This window comes from Bos grunniens, chromosome 1, assembly GCF_055505025.1.
Source record: "Bos grunniens cultivar Pamir isolate PY7600 chromosome 1, Bosgru_T2T1.0, whole genome shotgun sequence".
Lineage (NCBI taxonomy): Eukaryota > Metazoa > Chordata > Mammalia > Artiodactyla > Bovidae > Bos > Bos grunniens.
This window is the reverse complement of record NC_141165.1, coordinates 104,372,189-104,395,374: the sequence shown is the minus strand read 5'-3', so window position 1 is coordinate 104,395,374 and position 23,186 is coordinate 104,372,189. Positions and strand designations below refer to the sequence as shown.

At 38.0% G+C, this 23,186-nt stretch overlaps 2 protein-coding genes across 51 annotated transcripts in view; one reads left to right on the top strand and one right to left on the bottom strand.

Annotated features, from left to right (window-relative positions):
* IFT57 (intraflagellar transport 57) overlaps positions 1 to 10,785 on the bottom strand; it is a 73,483-nt gene extending 62,698 nt beyond the window's left edge. The window contains exons 1-3 of the mRNA XM_086407753.1: positions 10,488 to 10,785; positions 6,582 to 6,744; positions 5,739 to 5,857 (exon numbers count right to left, since the gene is read on the bottom strand). Coding sequence (XP_086263879.1) covers positions 5,739 to 5,857; positions 6,582 to 6,744; positions 10,488 to 10,699 — 494 coding nt within the window. The 5' untranslated portion in view covers positions 10,700 to 10,785. The remainder of the gene's footprint in view (positions 1 to 5,738; positions 5,858 to 6,581; positions 6,745 to 10,487) is intronic.
* A 215-nt stretch (positions 10,786 to 11,000) lies between these two features.
* Positions 11,001 to 23,186, top strand: part of HHLA2 (HHLA2 member of B7 family) — a 162,269-nt gene continuing 150,083 nt past the window's right edge. For 5 of the 50 annotated variants that reach the window (XR_015166342.1, XR_015166341.1, XR_015166350.1 and 2 more), the window contains exons 1-4: positions 11,023 to 11,205; positions 11,673 to 11,786; positions 12,280 to 12,328; positions 14,249 to 14,354. The gene's annotated coding sequence lies outside the window, so the exon portion shown is untranslated. Of the gene's footprint in view, positions 11,206 to 11,627; positions 11,787 to 12,279; positions 12,329 to 14,200; positions 14,355 to 23,186 lie in introns of those variants that run through there. The other 45 variants (XR_015166348.1, XR_015166343.1, XM_086407783.1 and 42 more) reach the window with 31 other exon arrangements.

Sequence of the window (23,186 nt, the reverse complement as noted above, 5' to 3'; positions counted from 1 at the left end):
CAGCACAATTTGATTATAGGACTTTCGCAGGAGCGGGGGAAATAGAGACTCTACTGTTGGAAAACAGAAACAAAATCCTATGCAGACCAGGACCCAGGGGAAAGGAGTAGTAACCCCATGGAGACTGAAATAGACCTATCTGCTAGTGTTGGAGTGTCTTCTTGGAGGCGTATGTAAGCAGTGGCTCACTGTGGGGATAGGGGGACTGGCAGCAGCAGTCATGGGAGGTGCCCCTTGAGTGAGTCTTCTTGGAGATCTCCATTAACCCTAAAATACAGCCTACAGACCCCAGGCCTGGGTTTCCTCAGGCCAAACAATTAACAGGGAGGGAATGCAGCCCTACCCATCAGCAGACAATCAGATCAAAGTTCTACTGAGCTGGGCCCTGTCCACCAGAGCAAGACCCAATTTTTCCCACTGCCAGTCCCTCCCATCAGGAAGCTCACACAAGCCTCTTAGCCTCACCCACCAGAGAGCAAGCAGAAGAAGCAAGAAGAACTACAATCCTGCATCTACCAGGATGAAAACCACGTAACAGAAAGTTAATCAAAATGGAAAGGCAGAGGGTTATGTCCCAGATGAAGGGACAAGATAAAACCCCATAAAAACAACTAAATGAAGTAGAGATATGCAACTTTCCAGAAAATGAATTCAGAGTAATGATAGAGAAGATGATCTAGGAAGATCTCAGAAAAGAAGGAAGATGCAAGAAATGTTTATCAAAGCCCTAGAAGAACTAAAGAACAAATGAACAGAGATGAACAATACACTAGAAAGAATCAACAACAGAATAACTGAGGCAGAAGAATGGATAAGTGACCTGGAAGAAAGATTGATGGAAATTACTGCCATAAAACAGAATATAGAAAAAAGAATGAAAAGAAATGAAGACAGCCTAAGAGACTTCAGGGACAACATTAAATGTACCAACATTCACATTATAGGGGTCCCATAAGGAGAAGAGAGAGAGAGAGAAGACTCAAGGAAATATTTAAAGAGATAATATCTGAAAACTTCCCTAACATGGGAAAGGAAACAGTCAAACAAGTCCAGGAAGCAAGCACAGAAAGTCTCAGGCACAATAAACCCAAGGAGGACTACACCAAGACACACAGTAATTAAAAAGACAAAAAATTAAAGACAAAGATAAAATATTAAAAGCAACAAGGGAAAAGCAACAAATTACTTACAAGAAAACTCCCATAAGTTTATCAGCTGGTTTCTAAACAGAAACTCTACAAGACAGAAAGGAGTGGCTTTTTTTTTTTTTTTGGCATATATATTTAAAGTGCTAAAACAGAAGAGAACCTACAACCAAGAATACTCTACCCAGCAAGATTCTCTTTCAGATTTGATGGAGAAATCAAAAGCTTTACAGACAAGAAAAAGTGAAGAGAATTCAGCACCATCAAACCAGCTTTATCTACAACTGCTAAAGGAACTTCTCTAGGAAGGAAACACAAGAGAAAGAAAAGATTTATAAAAAATAAACCCAAAACAATTAAGAAAACAGTAACAGGATTATACAGATCAGTAATTGTCTTAAATGTAAATGGATTAAATACCAAAATATATAGACTGGCTGGTGGATGAAAACATGGGCATGTATGCACTTCCACTTACATCATCAGTCTACTTAACTCTCTAGATTGTATGTAATTATTGCAATTGTAATTATCTTTTATTTTTTGTCTGGCTATTGATTATGAAAACTGATAAAAGTCATCTACTATTGTGATTTTGATTATTTAACTATTATCCCTTTTAATACCACTGCATCATGATTGGTCAACAGAAAATAACATAATTCTAAATCACTAAAACTATCATTTAATAGGAAAACCCATAATCACTTTTAAAAATCCAGATGCACATTAGAATTATCTTGGAATTTTTTGAAAAAATAGAAATGCCCAGCTATTGTTTTTTCTCCAAAGTTCCAGATGTGATTCTAATGCGCAGTCATATTTAAAAACAACTGGACTATATAATGATCTTAAAAAAAAGAAATACATGCAGTTGGAGCTGAAGTCTGAGTAAAGCAGCCTAGTGGTCCTCCCACACCTGCTGATGTGATTGCTCAGGGGAAGGATAATACTGTAGTGATGATCCCCAGACAAGAAAAATGTGCCATTTAAACCACTGTTAATCTCATGAATAAGTTATTCTTGGAAGCTTGACTGTACTGTGGGTTGTCATCCACGCCTCAACCTTCAAGGATATGCCTTGATTAAAAAAAATATGAAGAAAGCTATAGGATAATCTTCAGCTGGAGAAACCTGAGCTGGACCTGAACTCGGATAACTTCGCTTGTTCAGCAAACAAGGCCTGTCCTTTCTTAACTTTGCCTTTCTATGGACAAAATTGATCTGTCTGCTAGATCACATCCCATTGGTAAAGATACAGCTCAAGCCTTGAACACAAAGATTATATGCCAATGTCATGTGTTACTTTAATAGTTGTACCTTCTTACTGATCGATTGTGACAAGGCTAATGATAGACTGTGATGTGGAACAACTTCTTGCATATGGGGAACCCTGCATATTGGAGAACTTCATCAACTATTGTGAATGGACTGTTTCCCCTAAAACCTACAGTATGTTTTTTGAAATCACTCCTCAATTAGTATTATAACTGATGATGTAAACATTAGCTTAATGTATCACTTAGGAATCCCTTTCTCTGGATGCTTAATATACATTGATCTTTTATATTGGAAGAGGACCACCTATTATTTCCCCCCCATACCATGAAAATTCAGGTGTTATTGACTTCAATGTTATTTCCTACTTTGTCTGTTCCTAATATTAGCTTTTCCTTAGAACCCCTACATAAGATTTTGCAAGGAACCAAAGTATTAAAAGATTTCATATGCTGTGCTTAGTCGCTCAGTAGTGTCTGACTCTTTGCGACCCCACGGAATATAGCCCACCAGGCTCCTCTGTCCATGGGGATTCTCCAGGCTGCCATGCCCTCCTCCAGGGGATCCTCGCAACCCAGGGATTGAACCCAGGTCTCCTGCATTGCAGGCGGATTCTTTCCCATCTGAACATAGGAAAACACAATTGTATCTTGATAGAATATTTTACTGGTTTACTACTGTTTTTACTATTATCATAGCTGATAAGTTAATGGATATAGGAGTTAATGTACAAAAACATACCTCTCATTCCTGGTGGGACTTTTCCTTTACTACATTCCCTATCACTCAGAAATGGTTTTTTTCCATTGTTTAACTCTTTGCTTGTTTTTTGTTTCTTTTGACTGTTTTGGAATTGTAATTTGACCTACAGAATTAACAAGACTGTTCATGTTATTTTGCCTTATTCCTATGCTCTTAAGTATAAACAATCCTGAGGCTATTATGGAAATTAAAATGGAGGAAGCTTTGGTTCAGGCTTCAGAAGCATGAGAGAGGTCTCTGACCTTGCTTCTGATGTGCCTGGCCACAGCCTATATTCCATGGTTGTCTGCAAGCACAACTAGTCAGGCAGCACTTTAAATAAAAAAGGGAGTGGGCCTGGAATTCTTGAGCTCCTGGAGGCCTGGCCAACTGTGCCCAGGGTTTAATGGAATCCTATGACTCGTAAGATAAAACAAACAGCATTGTAAAAGTGTTAACATAAAACCAGAGCTTCATTTTTGCACACAAACTGATGATATTAGTTTGCACCTTGGGATTATAAGCAAAAGCCCCTGAAACTGCAATTTGAAGTCTCATTTGTGGCGTGGACATACTTTTCCCAAGCAGGACTCCAGACTGCTATTATTTGGAACTTCCAACCATGCTGCTTAAGTTCTGGATGTTGGTTGGCCTAATTTGGTGATGTATGTGCTATTACGCTTCTTTATTGTTTCTATTTCTCTTTCCTTTTAATGACTGTACATTGAAATTAAGTTAAATAATCCTTATTAAATACTGAAATTTTTAATGCTTTAAAAAAAGATTAATGACACACATTTCTCATATTAAAAATATTCAGAAGTATTTGCATTTATTTCTGGAAACTTATAAAAATCCATACCTCAGAAAGGTTAACAAAAAACAAAAACTGACATTTAATATTACGGAAGGAAAGTACTACACACCAAATTAATCTTAAAGGATAAATTTCCTATTTTTGTTATTACTAACTAGAATTAGATTATATCTTAAAGGCAATGTTTTCCTAGGATTTCTATGTTTTCTAGGGTTTATTTTAGCATATTTAAATATACAAAATAAGCATATACAAACATGTAACTTCTTTGTCACTTACATATCACATAGCTGATATGTAATTCTGATTTTCAATGTTTTTCTAATCTGATTTTCAATGTTCCCTCCTCCTTCTCTCTCCATGTATATATGGTCCCTATAAATTATCCAAATTACAATATGTGGCCAAGAATAAGATATACTAAGAAACAAAGGAAGTACCAAATTAAATAGTAGCTGAAATACTAATAGTTCCTGAATTTAGAATCCACTGGGCAATAAATTTAAAAATTTCTAAAAATTACAAATGTAGGATATCTCATAACTTTTCATAGACTCTAATAAGGAAGTAATGTGGATCATATATACTCATTCTCCATATTGCACTAAGTCGTAATGTTTGAGTTGGAGCATATGCAATTGCCACTCTTTTTTAATTAAAAAATAGATGACTATCTGTAATTTCATATGGTTCAACTTGATGATAAGCTAAGTCAAGTAAGTGTTTAAAAGTATTCATTAATAAAGAGTAGACTGTTTTCCTGAGAGAATGTAATTGAATATACATTAAAATCTGTTGTTGTTGTTTAGTTACTAAATTGTGCCCAACTCTTTTGCAGTCTCATGAACTGTAGCCTGCCAGGCTCCTCTGTCCAAGGGATTTCCTAGGCAAGAATACTGGAGTGGGTTGCCATTTCCTTCTCTAATACATTAAAATATAGAAATAATATATATACCTTTCCAAGAAATTAGTTCTAATTCAAAATCACTGTTTGCTCATGTTTTTACCTAAATAATGCCTTCCACAATTTTTAACCTATCAATAATCTCAGTCTTCAAAAGACAAAATTTATATATTTTCTAATTATAACCTATACAAATTGACAGTTTCTAAATATTTTATTTCCTCATCCATGTGGTCAACATTTACTGGGTATCTATGATATACCAAATGCTATGCTAACTGCCATACAAAGATTTCATAATTTCTAGAAAGAAAGACTTGTACATAAATGACTTTAATACCATGGGAAAGATATGGCAACAGAAATATAAACAAATCATAGGTCAGAGAAAGAAGTAATGAACAATATCTAACAGAGTGTTTCTTCAGTATTATTCTTGCCTCGTCACTATAAACAAAGGAAAAAAATCCCACTTGAAATACTCTATTAATTTCCATTTTTTCCTTAAATTTGTAGGCTATCAGTTACTTCCCGTGTATATACTATCTTTGTTTGTATCATAAATATATTCAAAGAAATTTCAAAAAAATATACTCAATTGACTAGGATATAGTTATAGTTAAATCTTTAATAACTATATATTTGAATTGGGAAGGGGAACAGTAGAATATCTAGTTTTGAAGATACTAGATATTTCAATTTTGTCTGTACTGACTTTTCTAATTACCTGTGGCATTTTTAGTTTAACGGTCAAGAGGAAATACTTCCTATCAGTTCAGTTAAATAGCTTTGAACAGTTAGAAGAAAAAGCTATGCACATAAAATTACTATTTCCAGGTTGGGTAATTTTTACCTTTTCCAAGTGAAACCAATATATTTTAATGCTTCTTCAGCTAAACAGTCAAGAACATAGCATACATGCTCTCCATAACCCGACTTTAATTTTGAAGGAGGAAAATCTGCAGTTCTTCCCTGAAATACAAAAGATAAACTGGGTATTATTTGTTATTTATATTGCAATGTCAAAATATTTTAAGCAAAGTACTGTTGAATAAATGTATCACTTCTTGATTCTTCAAATGATTTAAAGTAACTGTAATTACATTGCTTCTCAGAAATCCATCTCTTTAGTCTTCTTTTAAAAATCCATTGGTACATATATACAAAAGGAAAATGAAGATGTTTTATTGTCAAAAGTATCAAATTAAAAGGCAATAGTATCAAATTAAAAGACAATAACCTCATGACAGCAGAACAAATCACTGATGTTATTAGGGTGAAAAATCAGTAAAACCACTAGGTTGGTATCATACTGTTAAACAACTATGTGAAGGATGAAGTGATTCACTTGTCAAAAATTAATAATGTGTGTGCCAAAAATTCTTACTGCTTGTCCCCAGGAAAAGTCAGAAATGAAAAGCACCACTGCTATCATGGTCTATTAAATCAAAGTTCTTTTTCAAAATACAGTGTTTCAGCTTTCTAGTTTTTAATCATTTTTTAGAAGGTGAACTAAGTATACATAAATTCATCTCTGAGACATATCAACATTAATAATGAACACACACTGAACACACACACATAGTTATTCACAGAGAATTCTTCTAAAAGGCTAGCATTTATGTTGCTGAATTATCAAGATTAAAAATGTCCTAACTTGCAAACATGCAGAAAGAAGGGAGTTGTTTATACTTACAAATGATCGAAGCTCAGATAATATGTTAGATATTATTGCATTAGGATCATCATATTCTTGAGGCTGCTCAAAGGGGCGTCCTGCTTTGTTAATTAACCAAGCAGCAAGGGTGCAAAACATGTAGAACTGTTCCCCGGGATTGGTAGGCAGTGCAAAATAGTGTCTGTTCCAAAACAAAGGAGAACAGAATATGAAATAACAAACAAGTCCATAGTAGTTAAATGAACAAAATCTGAAATTGCCAAAGGATTTTTTGTCCCAATGACTTTAACATCAAAAGACACTCACAATTCATTCTGAGGTTTCTAGTAACCCACCACACTCTTATAGTAAAGATTTTAATCAACAGGATAAGGGCAATTTCTACTGGACACAAAATATTAGTTCAAAGACTTTAACTCAAAAAATGCACTGATGAATGCAGAACTTTGAACAAAATCATGTATGTGTCAGGATAATTAATAAGAGAATATCTCCTGAAATGGTAATTTGAAATTTAAGAGACTCTTGGAGTTTAAAATAAAGATAGTAATGATTATTTACTATGCATTTTTACTTTTTTTTTTTAATACAGTGTAACTGTTAATCTTTATTTACTGTTTCTAACCTACTCACCATTATAGACAGTTGTTCTCAAATTGGCTGTATACTATATACTGTTCTCAATTGGCTAAATCACTTGAAGAGCTTGTTAAACTACTGCTATCTGACTAAACATTGCTTCTTACCTCACGAATTAAATCAAAACTTTTGGAAGTGAAGTCTAGAGTAGATATGTTTCAAAAGCTTCCTAGATAGTTCTAAGGTTCAGCCAGGATTAAGAACCACTGCCTGTGTATATCCCAGTCTAACAAACATTTGTGGACTTTAGGTTAAAGCCCCTAGCCTCCTAAAAATAGCCCTCTGAGGACCAACATGATTCACACCTAAACTTATAAGGAATAAAACCTGCAAGCCACAGCATTTGTTACTTTGATCAAAGACCTTATTTTGCTTTTATGTGAAGCTATTACTATTGTTTATACTTAGATTTATAGATACTATAACTATTTTTCATAAGCAATCTACTCCTTCTTGATTTTTTTTCCAGTTTTTTTTCCTTCCCAATTTTTTTTCTTGCAGGATAAGTTTAAATGTTCTGGAAAATAACAGCTGGGAGGGAAAAAAGGTCATGAAGTCTTTCCAAGTAGGTATATGTTCACCCAGTACTAATAATTCATTTTTTTTTTCCTTATTAGCTGATAACAACTCCAGGACAGAGGAATGGATACTGATAGATACTGTAGACCCAGGACAGTTCAGTTCAGTTCAGTTCAATAGCTCAGTCGTGCCCGACTCTTTGCAACCTGATGGACTGCAGCACACCCAGGCTTCCCAGTCCTTCACCAGCTCCTGGAGTTTACTTAAACTCATGTCCATTGAGTTGGTCATCTGTCAGACCCTTCTCCTTCCACCCTCAATCTTTCCCAGCATCAGGGTCTTTTCAAATGAGTCAGTTCTTCACATCAGGTAGCCAAAGTACTGGAGCTTCAACATCAGTCCTTCCAATGAACACACTGGACTGATCTCCTTTAGGATGGACTGGTTGGATCTCCTTGCAGTCCAAGGGGCTCTCAAGAGTGTTCTCCAACACCACAGATCAAAAGCATCAATTCTTTGGCACTCAGCTTTCTTTATAGTTCAACTCTCACATCCATACATGACTACTGGAAAAACCATAGCCTTGACTAGACAGACCTTTGGTTCTCAAACTTAAGTGGGTATCAGAATCACCTGGAAGGCTTGTTGCAAAAGCAGACTTCTACGCCTCACCCTCTAGGATTTCTGATATATTGGACTCAGGAAAGGGCCTGTAGGATTACACTTCTAATAAGTTCCCAGGTGATGTTGATGTTCCTAATCTGTTGACCATACTTTGAGAACCTTTAGACTAGGATCCTCCTCCTCCTCCTCCTAAGTCGCTTCAGTCATGTCCAACTCTGTGCAACCCCACAGACAGCAGCCCACCAGGCTCCCCCATCCCTGGGATTCTCCAGGCAAGAACACTGGAGTGGGTTGCCATTTCCTTCTCCAATGCATGAAAGTGGAAAGTGAAAGTGAAGTCGCTCAGTCGTGTCTGACTCTTAGCGACCCCATGGACTGCAGCCTACCAGGCTCCTCTGTCCATGGGATTTTCCAGGCAAGAGTACTGGAGTGGGGTGCCATTGCCTTCTCCGTAGACTAGGATATCTCCATGCAAATCCATGACTCAAAGTACCCTCCTGAACTTCTGAGGAAATAACAGAGATTGTTATCAACAGAATCTTAAAGCCAATTTATTTTTGTTTGAAAAATATACTTGGAGAAAAAAAAACACATTTTTATTAACAGAAAATGTTGATTGTTTATATTACACTATTCATTTAAGTAATAACTTCCAATCTTACAATTTATATCATGGATCAAGCAACATTATTTCTTCCTCTAACTTTTCTATTATGGACTGGCTTAGCAATATGGGCAGCTTACATGAAGCCAACATTATCTTCTAATGGAAGTTACTGGAAGAGAGTAAGGAATTAAATTTAAACTGTCAAGGTAAATAATTTGAACACAAGGAAAGACGAAGTTTGAATAGTTTCTTCTATCCCTGTCTCTCCCTCTTCCATTTGAAAGGACTCTGGGGTTTTTACTCTGTTAACTGATCAATGACAGAACCTTCTGAGGACATTCCAAGACAGTATACAGCTCTGTGGTCTACTTGGAAATCCGTATAGATAACATTTCAAGGGAGGTAACCCTGTTGGTGTTGACTGGATATTCGTATAAACTTTTTAAAGAGTGATAGAGCTAACCCTTATCTGTAAGTTTTGAATTCATAATGTTTCTTCCCATGTACAAAACCATTTTTTTCCTACGGAGTTTTTTTTATTTTGCGTTGGGGGGTGTAAAGGAAAGCAGACGTTTTATCATGATTTTTGCTTCAGCAATTTTGGGACAGATTAAAAGTCCTAGAACTCTGAAAAAAAAAAAAAGAAAATAATTTGAGCCTAGGTATAGTCATTTAGAGAAAGTACTACAGATTCTTAAACTAAACTGCCTCTTACACAATTAAACAAACACAAAAATTTAATACAAAAAAAATAAGTATTAATGTGAAGGAAACTACAAAGTTTATGAGGCCTATCACTAGGCTACACTAATTTAAAGAGAAAGTGCTGGCTGTCCATCATCTTCAGCAACCAATACCAGCCGCGGCTTCAGAATATGATGGACTTTCCCCCCAACAGAACAGAGCAGAACTTCAGGTTCTATGAAAAAGAGACAATTCCATTGTCACTTCATTTGTCTTGTTCACTTCTCAGTTTCCAAAAGTACTGTTACTGCAAAGACAGAAGTCTTTTAAAAGACGGCAATTAGTGAACAAGTTTACTAACCACTTATAAAATGCACAGGTAGGTGTCCGGTACGAAAGTTACAAGTTGTAGGGACAAATTCTGGAAAAGGAAAACAAAAACTAGAAATAGATCTAAATTGATTATGGTATTCATCTTTGAGGATGAGATCATGAGTGACTGCAGTACTTTTTTTACACATTGTAAGTTTTCTGAGTTTTATAAGAGGTTGTTTTATATTTACAATCAGAAAAAAAAAAAGTTTGCGTTTTATGAAGCTGCGTGAGTGCCCTAAGCAAGCTGCCTTCCAGTCCTTTTCTGAAGTTCCAAAACTTTACTCTCCCTACAAAAATACCAAGTCTAAACTCCGTGAGCAGTCCGGACCTCCGTCGCCAACTTTGGGGTGAAGTGCTCTTTCCTGCGTGGGAAGACAGAGGCAAGTGCTTGGTAACCCGCGCTCCCCAAAGGTCGGAGGAAGGCTTCTCCCCAGGGCCCAGCCGCATCCAGGCGCTCGGGGGACAAGGGCACCCACCTGGACGGGGGCTTCAGGTTGTTCTTCCGGAGGAGATCCTCCTCATAGCGGAGCAACTTCAGCTTCTCCACCAGGTCCTCCATCACCACAAACATGTGGTAGGCCGCGCCAGGCCCCCGCTCCACGACCATCTCCCCCGCTCCTTCGCCGCGGGACCGAGACACCTCATCCTCCAAACCCGACGGGGTGACCACGGCGGCGGCGGCTGCCATCACGGAACAGACCGAAAGAGCACAGCGCTAGCTCTGACCCAGAGACCTCCGCGGCCTGCGCTGGCGCAGCCAGGACCAGCGCGGCCGGTTACCCAGGCGACCCGGGCACACCAACAACAGGAAAATTAGACTCCTCCCCCTTCCCCCGCTCCAACGTTCTAAATTTTCTCCAACCAGGGCGGGCTTCCTTGAGGGCGTCATGTCTGGCTCCTGCCCCTTCCCCCGCCCCTTCCCCCGCCTCTGGAGAGGCGGAGGCTGAAGCAGCCCCGCCCCATAGGCGTGGCGTTCTCCTAGTCACATTGGGCCACGCCTCCTACCGCTTCATATTAAAGAGTGAGGGTCAGCGGGCGTTTCTGTTGTGCTTTCTTGATGGTCCTTAGGAGGCTCTAGGAGGCTTGGAACGGTCATCAAGAGCCTCTGAGTCGGCGTCTGAGTCAGCTGGTAGCAGATAAAAAGATTAAAGAGAGAGGGAGGCGTGCAGTATTGAAGGCTACCATAGCCCACTGGTATCTTTTTAATTTTTCTTTTCAAAATTGGAAGTTTTCACAGATGTAAAGATAGTCGATATCATAGGTTTCCCTTTACTTCAGGAGTTTTCCAAAGAGAATTTTCCTTATTTTTCTTAATCTGTCTCTCATTCGGGAATGCAATATTTGATTTAACAGTATATTGCAAGATTTGAAGTATTATAATTCTCTGCTGTTACTCCAGGGATGGGAAAAGTTGTTGGTTGGGAGGGGAAGAAGAAAGGCAGAGGATAAGCAGAAAGGAGGCATAGGAAAGGGTTTGTTGTACCTCAGAAACAAAAATTCTAAACTCACATCCTGCTGCTTAATCTTTCAAGGCCATTACATGTTGTGTAAAGTTTTGGGGTACCTTGTTAAAATAACAAAGGAGATAATCTTGAGAGGAATCCCCTCCCCTGTAGCTCTAAGTGTGGCTAAAGACAGAATGTTACCACTGTACTGTGCAGCTGTTGACCTGAAAAATACCAATACAAGGAAGGAGGCATAACTGACTGCTTTACAGGTCTCAAAAAAAAGCTTGTGTATCAAGCAGTTTTCCTACCAGCTATATGAAAAATCAGGTAAGTGGTAGATGCTGGGGGTTTCCTGGGAGATGAAAACTTTTGGCAAGAGATTGAAACTATGTGTTTATGTGATTTTTGATCTCTGTACTTTTATCTGTTACTAGAAAATACAGAGGCCCATTTTTTGACAGAGTTGAAGTTTGAAATTTATTTGTAGTATCTTTTTGTTAGAAAAATGGGCAGAAGAGCACTTCTCATTTTTATATCAGCCTAGACCTAACCTGTTTCTGAGATTTATAAAGGATCAGAGTGAAAAATCAGAAAGGCAAATACCTTTACCTACTTACCGAAGAAAGTAAATGCATAAAGTAACTGATTTATGTAGAAAATAGCTCAAAGGGGGAGACCACTTTAAAAATAAATAGCATTGTTTGCCTATTGCAGGTCATTAACGGCTGCTTTTAATAAAAATGAGTGGGAACTTTGGATTTGATTCCAACCCACTGCCAAAAGCCCGCTGCCAAATTGTTGTTTTTCTTTTCCTCCTTAGAACGGTGTTTCTCCCTGATATAGACCAACAGCAATCACCACATATGTGGGTAAGGGATATTATGATATGTCTTTGTAACTTTCAGAGAACAAGATAGATGCATAGTCTATTAGGATTGGAAGAAGAGAATTAAAGCTCAGTCATATGCTTGAGTGACTAAACACAGCACATATCCTTTGAGGTCCCTGATTAGCAAGTAACCTGTGGCTTTTTAAGATGACTCTCAAAACAGTGTCAGACTTTACAGGTAAATTGATTATAATCAAGGAGATAGTCACTTGAAGGCAGACTGCTTACATAAGATATTCTGACATTTTCAGAAAATTATATATAACACTCAGAATGAAACAGTCAAACATTGTTTTCTGGCTGACAAATTCTCCAACAACATATGTATTTTGACTGGGGACATTTGCTGGGGGTCGGGGGGGAGAATCTTTCCCAGAACCTAACCATTTCCTTCCCAGGTACAATGCTGATACACTTTGGCTTGAAACCAGTATGAAGAATTATTTCCCCCTTAATTATGTGAAGAATAAAAAAAAGACATTAAAATATAAACTGTCCACTAGTAACTGTCACAGAAAAAAATGAAACAAAGAAAAAACCACTGTTCAAGGCTGAACATATTTTCCCACAGGGAAAAAAAGATAGGAAAGAATACTCTGAAATACTATTTCATTTTTATAAGGCCTAGAGATTATTTTTGCTGAATTTTTGTTTACCCACAATAGTTTAACACTTCAAGAGGCCTTTTGCCTGATGGAAGTAGTTCCCTTCACGTGTGTGAGAATACACACTCAAATCCTCCTCCAGCTTTCTCAACCACCCAGAAGTTTTGGGGTACATTTGTGTTAGTATTTTGGCAGGACCTGCTCACTGACTGCGGAGTTAAATAAGAGCTTGAAAAGAGTAGGATGTTGCAGCATGTGAGTACTTTCAAGAATCTTAGAGATTTATCCTTCATTGTATGTGTTTGAGCACAATTAAGAGCTAGGCTTCTAACTTTGACTTTTATTTCTTGCAAACTGTCTGTGAAATGATAGAAGGTAATTTTTAAGGCCCTTAAGATATTGCTGTGAATGGGTTAATCTCTGAAAACTGAAGAGCATTCCAATCAAAGGTGATTTAAGCTAAATGGATTTCCCTGAGAGATGAGCAAAGCTAGGGGTGAAAAGGAGGCGGGTTCAAAGATGGAGGAATGCTTTCCATCTGCATCTCCGAATATAAGAAGTCCTCCAAGAAGATTCAACAGACTTAAAGAACAAAGTTGCTTTGTTTTATAAATGGCTTAGTACCACTCATTCAGGATGTTAAAAACTTAGAAAGCCATTAACTGAATAAAACTTCTTAACCTGATAGAAAGTATTGGCCAAAAATCTAGAAGGAAAAAAGTAACATTTAAATGTGAAGCATTAGGTCAAAACCAAAGTGAAGATATCCACTCTTAAAAACTGTGCTAGAGATCAGAAAATTTACTTAAACCAAAAACCGCAGAAACAAACTATATATAGCACCCAGGAATAAGTCTGTCATGATAATTACAGAGTAATTGTTAAAGGCTTATAAAATCCAAATAGGGATATAATATTCATCAATAAGAAAAATCAGTTATCTTTAACCTATTCCATAAGCTCAGTGTAGTTGCAACTTAAAATTTCATGAGAGCTGATACTGAAACTCATGTAAGAGTAAAAGTGTGAGGAAGAAATCAGATAGTAAGTTCCCTAATAAAATATATAATTTAAAATAATGGCACCTCAGGAATAAATAGAAAATAGCCTGGAAACAGGTGAGTTTATATGAAAATTCAGTATATGATAGGTTTTACCAACTAGTAGAGAAAGATAAACTATTCAATAAATGCTGTTGAAGCTATGGGTTATCTATATGGAAACAAAATTACATCTCTGAATTCCAGCATATAAATTCCATATGGATTGAGGATGTAAATGTGAAATACTTGTAGGATGGTTGCTGCCGCTGCTGCTGTTAAGTCGCTTCAGTCGCGTCCAACTCTGTGGGACCCCATGGACTGCAGCCCACCAGGCTCCTCTGTCCATGGGATTCTCCAGGTAAGAACAATGGAGTGGGTTGCCATTTCCTCCTCCAATGCATGAAAGTGAAAAGTGAAAGTGAAGTCGATCAGTCGTGTCCGACTCTTAGCGACCCCATGGACTGCAGCCTACCAGGCTCCTCCGTCCATGTAAGAGTACTGGAGTGGGGTGCCATTGCCTTCTCCATGTAGGATGGTTAGAAGGAAGCAAAATAATTTCAATGTAAGGGAGGATTTTTTGAAGGAAATAAAGAATAAACTTAAATGAGAAACTCTTCAAATTTTAAGAAATTAAATACCAAAGAGGACTCTAAACAATAAAGATAAACTTGTGATCTATTTAATGTCAGTGGATTGGTTCCAAGGACACACAAAGATGATAGATCATTGTAAGGCCTCTGTGCCATGTTGGAGAGTTTTAGAAGTATCCTTTTAGGTCTGGATTTCTTGACCTTAGCATGGTTGACATTTTAGGCTGGACAGCTCTTTGTTGTTGGGAGCTAGTCTGTGCATTGTAAGATTTTAACAGCATCCTTGGCCTCTACCTACTGGATGCCAGTAGCACCCATGCATAACTGTAACAGCCAAAAATATCTCTAGACACTGCCTGCTGGCCCCTGGGTGACAGTAGGCCCCTGGTTGAGAACCACTTCTCTGGATACATGGGTTGAAACAGCTAGTGCCTTTATAAAAACCAGGAGGGTAAAGGTAACTGAGTGGCTGAGTGACGTGTACATGTGGTATGGGGAATGGCGATAATGAACTAGAAAACTCAGAAACCATCTCAAGGAGGGAACGTTTTTGTCATATAGGAATTCAGCTCAATTTTGCTGTGTTTTATGATTTTACAAGGATCTGAACTTGGGTTTGTATGTCACTGAGATCCTAATGATTTTGGATCATTAGGATCCAAAATCCTGTGACCTAACACAGAAAATATTATTTCAGGGGCTACGTTAGTTGTTCAATATATTTGATTTATTAATGCATTGAAGTTCACAATGAGAAGCCTTACTCTTTTGATATTCAAATCTTATTCAACTTGTAAGTACAGTAAATTTGTTACAGCAGAGTTTAATGAGGGGATTTACAACTTAAATTCCTATAGAGGTATTAAACTGTAAGAAACATAAGCTTATTACATTGTTTTGATATTATCTGACAAACTATTGCAGATGCTATAAGATCTCCTGAATCTAAAAGTAAAAAATGGGAGAGGAGGGAAATAAGTTCTATTAAATATTCCAATACTGTTTGTAAAGGTAGGTGTCAATGTAAACCAAAAGTCTAAATCGGTTACTCAGAATCTCAAGTCTGTTTCTCTAACAGGCTAAACTTTGAAACATTAGATACTTAAATATCAAAGAAGCACGTGTTTTTATTTAACGTAATTATACTACTGTAGGTTTGACTCTCTTCATTACTTACCCCCTTGGCAACTAATCATCCCTACCTGAACCTGTGAAATTTCCCATCCAGTGTACCAATTTCTGGGCCAGAGATACAAGAGATTCTTGCCCCAAACACCATAGGACACAGCAAGTCCTAACTTGCTGTAACAAACTCCCTAACTTAGAAGTGAATAGTTTTGTAACCCATTTCCCTGGATTTACTTCATTTTTTTTAGTTCTCTACTAAATGGAAGGAAGTCTTCTAACTCCAAGATTATTAATCTAATTATTAATTAGGATTAATTAACTGTTTCAGCTAACTTTGGCTTTCAAGATAGATAAATGTCATCCAATTACATTCTGTGTATTTCAAGATTTTGTTCCCTGGTTTCATTTTCTTGGAGGAGAAACGAAGTGCATGGTGAACTGAGTTCCATTTCCTCCCTCTGTGTAGATGATGGGGGTGTTTATTGAAGGGTTTCACGTAGATATGCATGTGCTGTGGGAGGGGTGTGGAAGATGATTATATTTGCATCTTCGAGTATTCAGGCAATATTGTAGAGGAGGGACTACCGATTTGGCAATTTGAATAGTCAGGTGAGAGATGGTTCTGAACTGGGATGAGGGGCAATTAGAATAGTGAGAAAATGATAGTTAAATATTTGGAAGGAGATTCAACAGAACGTAGTAACGGGCATCATGGTATGTTCCCTGGGGCACAAATGTCTCCATAGGATGTATCCACTGTGGGGCAAGAAGCCCTTTATACCCTTTCCTCCCTGGTTCATTGGCTGTAGGCTGTCCACATACATCTCTGGGTGGGGTGGCGTCTATTGGCAAGGGTAATTTTCTGGAAAAGAATGCAGCTGTGAACACTGAGCCCCAATATTCATAGCAACTGGGGAATGCACTATCAATCTGGTGAAAAGGGATGTGAGCAAGCACTGGCAACTTTTGCTGCAATAGTTGACATTAAAATGCAACATTTCTGAATTTCTTATGTGGTTCTGAAGTAGTGAAGAGGGTCCGAAGCTTTTTTTTTTTTTTTTTTAAAGTCTGCTAAAGATTGATCAGCTATAGTATATACTGTTAGGTGGGAAAATAGGTAAGTAACTCTGCAAATATTGAAACATTCATTCTGGTTTTTTGATATAGCGTTCTATTGCATCATATATGTTAGTAACACTTTAATATATATTGGGTACTAACAAGAAGGATTGATTGGATTTGTCAGAGTTTTGAAGGTTAAATAGAAATAGGTTTATTCTTTAAGGTCTAGATTGAGATGATTCAATTTATTTTACAGTCTGGGACAGCATCTTTTCTCTCAAGGAAAAATTAAATTCAAGATGGAGATTAAATAACAAATGTCATAAAAAAATCATTCTTAACGGGGGTCCCTAGAGCCTAATAAAAGCAAAATCTGCTAGATGCCACGCTTTCATAGTGTAACCATAAGTGGCTGCTCACCACTCAAAAGCTAATAAAGAGGCTGGCTTGGTGAAAAGGAAGGTTTGCTTTATTTTGGATCCTGGCAACAGGTGAGGGGTGGAGGGTGGAAGGCAGATGCCTGCCCAAAGGCCTACCCACCCCCCCCACCCCTCCCCCACTGACAAACCATGGGCAAGAGTTTTTATAGGCTGAGGAAAGGGGTTGCATGCAGACACAGCACAGCAGCCCTGACTGGCATCTTGAAAGTAGTCATCAGTGGCCTAACCGGCATTATTTTAATTGTTTTAAGTACAACGAACCTTCAGTTCCAGGATTGGTTTGTTTCCATTTCTTTGAGTTTTTGGAATTGTGGCAGCTTTATATCATGGCTACAGTCTAGTCTTCATGTAGTTAACTTCTACCACCTGGTGGAGGACTCAGTATCTGTAAGACTGAATATGGCTCAGAATATTATCTGTAGCCCTTAAGGTACTAAAGGTCCTTGATTATGCTTACATTATTATTACTTGGTCTTCTTTGACTGTTTACCTTTATTTCTGCATTTTCTCACTTCTCTGATTAAACTTACTCTCTGGCTAAAGTTTTTCCAGAGACAAAGACAAACATAGGATATAGGGATGCAGGACCATAGGATCCCATTCTATTTCTGTAGTACAGCTCTGCATTGCAATACACAATACATCAGCCATTCTGATGGCTGTTTGTTGAACAGTTATTAGCACCTTGTCCTGAGGTTCTGGAACCCATTGCCCAAACCATTACATAATACTAAAGCATTAAATCCAAACATCTTATTTTTATTCCTAGGTGTTTAGTGGAAATGATTTCCTACTCCATACCTACATATTTTGGTGCCTGAATAGAACAACTAATCCATTCTGCTTTTGCATCTAGTGAGATTTTGACAAAAAGAGAATTTTTTCTTTCTGAAGGCAAGAATGCGATAGTCCAAACTGATCTAGAGATCAGAATTTTGCTTTTGACAGAGTAGTTTCTAAATTTTTATACAGCAAATACTTGAGTATGTGTCATGTGTTAGGCACTATGCTTGGGCGTGGTGATACAAAGACTTAGGAGCTTGGCCTCTGTGCTCAAACAGCTCATATGCTCATGTGGGATATATGTGTAAATTGGGAGGTGCAGTCTAGGATATGGAGAAGTAGAGAGTATTTTCGAAAAAGGCTCTCCAGACTTCTGTCATACCTCTCCACAAGGCAGAGTTGCTTGTGTCTCCTCTGTACATACTTTCTCTGGAGTCCTGTTTTTCTCCTAGGCTCTGAAGGAGTGTAAGTTTTAGGGGAAATTGGTAGGAGAATTTATATAATTGAGGTAGATCTCTTGCCTGGAGAGGTCTGTGGGGGTTGATGCCCTTTAGCTGAAAGGTGCAGAGGGGCTGACCTGACTCTTTTTACTTGGGAACTTTAGCAAGGGGTCTGCCTATAGAGTCAGGTATTTTCAATCTGAAGAAGAACGTGCACCTCTGTCCAATTCACTAAGAATTCAAACTGAAATGTGTGTAAGTGCATTCTAAAGCCCTCACCCCAATATGAAAGTGTCAGTCACTCAGTCGTGTCCTACTCTTTGTGACCCTATGGACTATACTCTGCCCGGCTCCTCTGTCCATGGAATTCTCCAGGCAGGGGTACTGGAGTGGGTTGCCATGCCCTTCTCCAGGGGATCTTCCTGACCCAGGGATTGAACCTGGGTCACCTGCATTGCAGGCAGAGTCTTTATCATCTGACCCAGGCCTGAATCAAGAGCATAAACTAAAAACTTTTTGTGACTTTCTAACATCTTACCATTTTCAGTGTGTTTTTGTGCTTTATCTGCATGCCCCAATGTACATTTCAAAAAAATTATAGAGGGCAGAAGAATACTCATAAACTCTGTATAAAACTTTTCTTCCTTCTCAGCAGTACCCCAAGGCAGTGTATGGATTTGTCATAGTCACTTTCGGAGGAAGAACAAACAGTTATGATGGTAATAGACTGTGTGGTTGTCTCAGCCGCCAGGAAGAATGAGCGACCTTCCCTACAGCTCCCACCTAGAGGAAAAATTGATTGTTTCCCCTTCATCCCACAGAACTACGAAAAGATGACTAGCCATCTACCAGCTCATTCTCACCCTATTAATGTGGAATGTTTATACTTGGTCCATTTTCAAAGTTCAAACTTTGAACAGACTTCTCTTTGCTTATTCTCATGCCTGTGGAAAAAGCCCTGTTTTTTGTGGCTTTAAAATTTACTCTCAGGTAGAACAACCCACCTCTAACTCCCTCACTCTTCTTGTTTATGATACATTCTTCTTCCAGGTGAGCTCTAAATTTATTTAATGTTAAAATATGTACTCTTAGTATATTTTTTGTAACATTAAGTTTATCATCCAGGGATATAGCATATACTCTATTTAAACCTGTTCTATTTTCGATTTTTAAACTGACAGGTAATTTTAAAATAAATTCTTGCCGTTCTCCTTATGCTAGTAAGTTAGCATTGTTGAATATGGAAACTCCATATTTTGCTTTCTGAAGGCGAGGAAGGATTGTTACACTGCAAAAGATCCGAATCTCCTCAGCTTCTTGAAGGAAGAATAATACTTCTGAAATGGGAGGCCAGAGCTTTTATAAGTAAAATTAGAAATGCCCCAGAGGATCTTGCTCTTTCAAAAGGAACACAGGTCCTTTTAACAAAAGAAAAAGAAAAAGGTCTTTATTCTTGCTTGAAATACAATGTCAGCTTCCTTATATTTCCCCTGCAAATAGGGTCCTCTTTCACATTGTTTCCAGAGTAATCTTTCTAAAATGCAAATATGGACACATCACTGTCCTGCCTGACATCCATACATGATCCTCCATTTGGGACAATATCCACATTTCTTAGCCTGCTATACAAGCCTCTGGTGGGCATATCTGGGCTTTGTGGAGCTTGAAGCTTATGGAATTTGGAGATGGGGATTCTTCCTAATATAAAGAAATATAAAATTTGATTTCAAAATGAGCCTCAGGGCCTTAGGAGGGATAACGCAAGGGGCAATGCTCCTTGGAACATAAATTTTACTAATTTCCTAGTATATCTGCCTCTACAAAGGGAATTGATTTGTCATCTCAAATGAGTTGTGGTTACCAGGTCAATAAATAATGACTGAGATAAAGTGTCCAGTAAGCTGAAGTTGAAAAGCACTTTTCCTCTGCCCTTCTAGCTTCTTTGGCTGAGGCCCTGCTGACAAGACAGATTAACAAGAGAAAAATAAACAGTTTGTTAATATGTGTGGTGAGCTTATAATGCAGGAGAAACTCAGTGATGAGTAACTCAGAGGTGGTTAGAATTGGGCTCATGTAGTATTTTTGACAAAGGACGGTAAATATGTTGAGAAGAGATAAGACAAAGGAAAAGGGTTTTAAGCTTCCAAGGTAAATATATGGGGGAAACCAATGGAAGATAAGGGTTATTTTGGTAAAGCATGTCATGTAGATTCTTCTCAGTGCTGGCTCTAGGTTGGAAGGCATCTCCAGTGATTGAAGAGTCTAAGTTTAGTTTTAGGCAAATGTGGGGGAGGGCAGAGAGTTAGTTTTGGGTTTTTTTTTTTTTTTTTGGCATCTGCTATGTCTCAGCTATCTTCAACTCAAAATAATATTTAAGTCAATGTGGCATATTTTAATATGTCATATTCAGATCCCCTACAGCCTAGAGATCTCACTAGAACTCAAAACCCAGAGGCTGCATATGGCAAGGATGGTTCTTAACGAGATAGATTTTAAGCCCTTTCTATGGTCACTACAATAAGGAAAATATTAAGCCGTAGTTTTCACACTAGGTTTATTTCAAGGAGATTCAAGTTCAACCCTTAAATTACTAAGTTGCATTACTTAATAATTACTAAGTTACTTCCATCTAATTTGAGATCGTAGCCATCTGCCCTCAGTAGTAACTAACGTCCTTCACTGATCCTTCATCCTGGTTGAAATATCTGTCAGTCTTCTTGTCTGGGAGAGCCACCAATCTTAATGCTGTTTTAACCATGGCCGTTTAGATCCTATATCTCTTCTGCCTTTATCTGCGCTTGTAGTCAATACCACCAAAGTCATGCTCTGAGTAACTTCCTCACGCCAAATGATGCTTCTAGTTTCTTCTCAGTTGAGACAGAGGGTGGAATGGTGAGAATGGCTATACATATTCTCCTTGTTTCTTACCCCATGTGGCCATCCTCTCCTCACTGTATAAATTCAGTTCCTCTCTTTTGTTTCCTCTTGAGTTTCTTTTCAAAGATGGCAGTGGATCCTTATTCTTTAGGTGACTTTTCTCTAAAGCACTTGTGTTAGTTTGAGTCTTTACGGAATCAGAGGCCAAAATGTGATTGAACATGCTGTCTTGTTTATTAGTCTATATGTCTTGGCTGGAAAATGGGAAGGGAACTGGCAAAGGCTGGGTCAACACTCAGTCTTGGTGCAAGATTGATCTATGTGCAGACTAAAGGGAAGAAAGCCCGTGTGGAAGCGCTCACACTTCACTGGACATGCAGTCCAAGGGCCTCCGTCAAAGCTGGAAGCCTTTTATATAACCCTGTAAATGGGTGGGGTGAATTTTTTTCCCAGGTTTGGAGTGTGTCGCTTTCTTCTTTGTGTAGAGAATACAAAATATAGTGCTTTGTCTTCTTCTCTGGGGCATGTCCCAGCATACCTGTGATTACTGAATTCTCAAAACTTCACTGAAGGGACTGGCACCTGAACACCTCAGCAGGTCAATGGATCCTGCAAGGAAGGCTGTAGGAAACCTGCAGCTTAGTTTCTTGCCATTGCTAGCTTGTTGGATTTATGTTCATCATAACACACTTCACTTGTGTTATAATTGCCCATTTACTTCTGTTTCCATCTTCTTTGTTCCTCTGCATCTGGCACACAGGTGCTTAATAGGCATTCAATTAACTGTTCCTCCCTTAAACCTGCTTTGGGAGCAAAACTATGTAGGATAATAAAATTACAAGTTCATGTGGTTCCAGTTGTACGATAAGAGTTAAGTCTTCTTTTCTTCCTCATCTGAATTAAATCTGGGATGCTGAAAACTAGGAATTTTCCAAATAACAAACTGCAGGGAACTATTTCAAGATTCTTCCTTTTTCTGAGGTGGTTGATGGACATTTGAACCGTAGTCTGACATTTAATTCCAAAACAATAAAATCCTAACGCCTCCTGAAATGGCCTTTCTAAACTGGGAATTAGGGAGCTGAGTTCTCATCCAAAGGTAATTAAATGGCCTTAATAGGAAGCTAATGACTTCTTAAGGACCTTCCAGTGTATTCCAGTGCAGTGTTTACCAAGTAAGAAAACCATGAGAGAAGTGGTAAGAACGACAGGACTTTGTCCTGAAGGACATTCCAAACAATTCTTCAACCTTCCCCTACTATGTCTCCCTTTAAAAATATTACCAAAAAGTAAATGAAGAATATTAGATAATAAAATGGATCAAGTCTCCATCTATACAGTGGTTAAAATGCAAAGTAACAGAAGAAGCAAGAGGGAAATAAATGAGACCAAACAAAACTACATCTTACGGCTATGTCAAATTACCCCCGAGTTTGTTTAATCTCTATGTGATTTATACATTAAGAGCTCACTAATTTGTGATATTGTTTGAAGAATTCAGAGGTATCAGAGAGAAGTCGGGTTTTCTAAACTAAAATGAGTTGGGAAGATAAGAAAATCCACCATTTAAAATACACTGGCTTCAGGACTAGCAAAACTCAGTACAAAGCTCTGTCACGAATGAAATCCTTACTACAAACTTAGCTCTGACCTGTCACTAAATATAAAATTCTTATTTTAGTTTTGTGCGGCAGTAGATATCATTTATTTGTAATTTTGATTTTGCCTGTTATAATTTGCATAGCATGGTAACTTAAGAAATCTGCACAGTTCTAAAGAGAAAACAAAGATCCGTTGAAATTAGAAAAGGTTTTCTTACCAATCCTTGCTTTTCATTATGGATTTGATAAAGCAATACATTTCCCTTGTG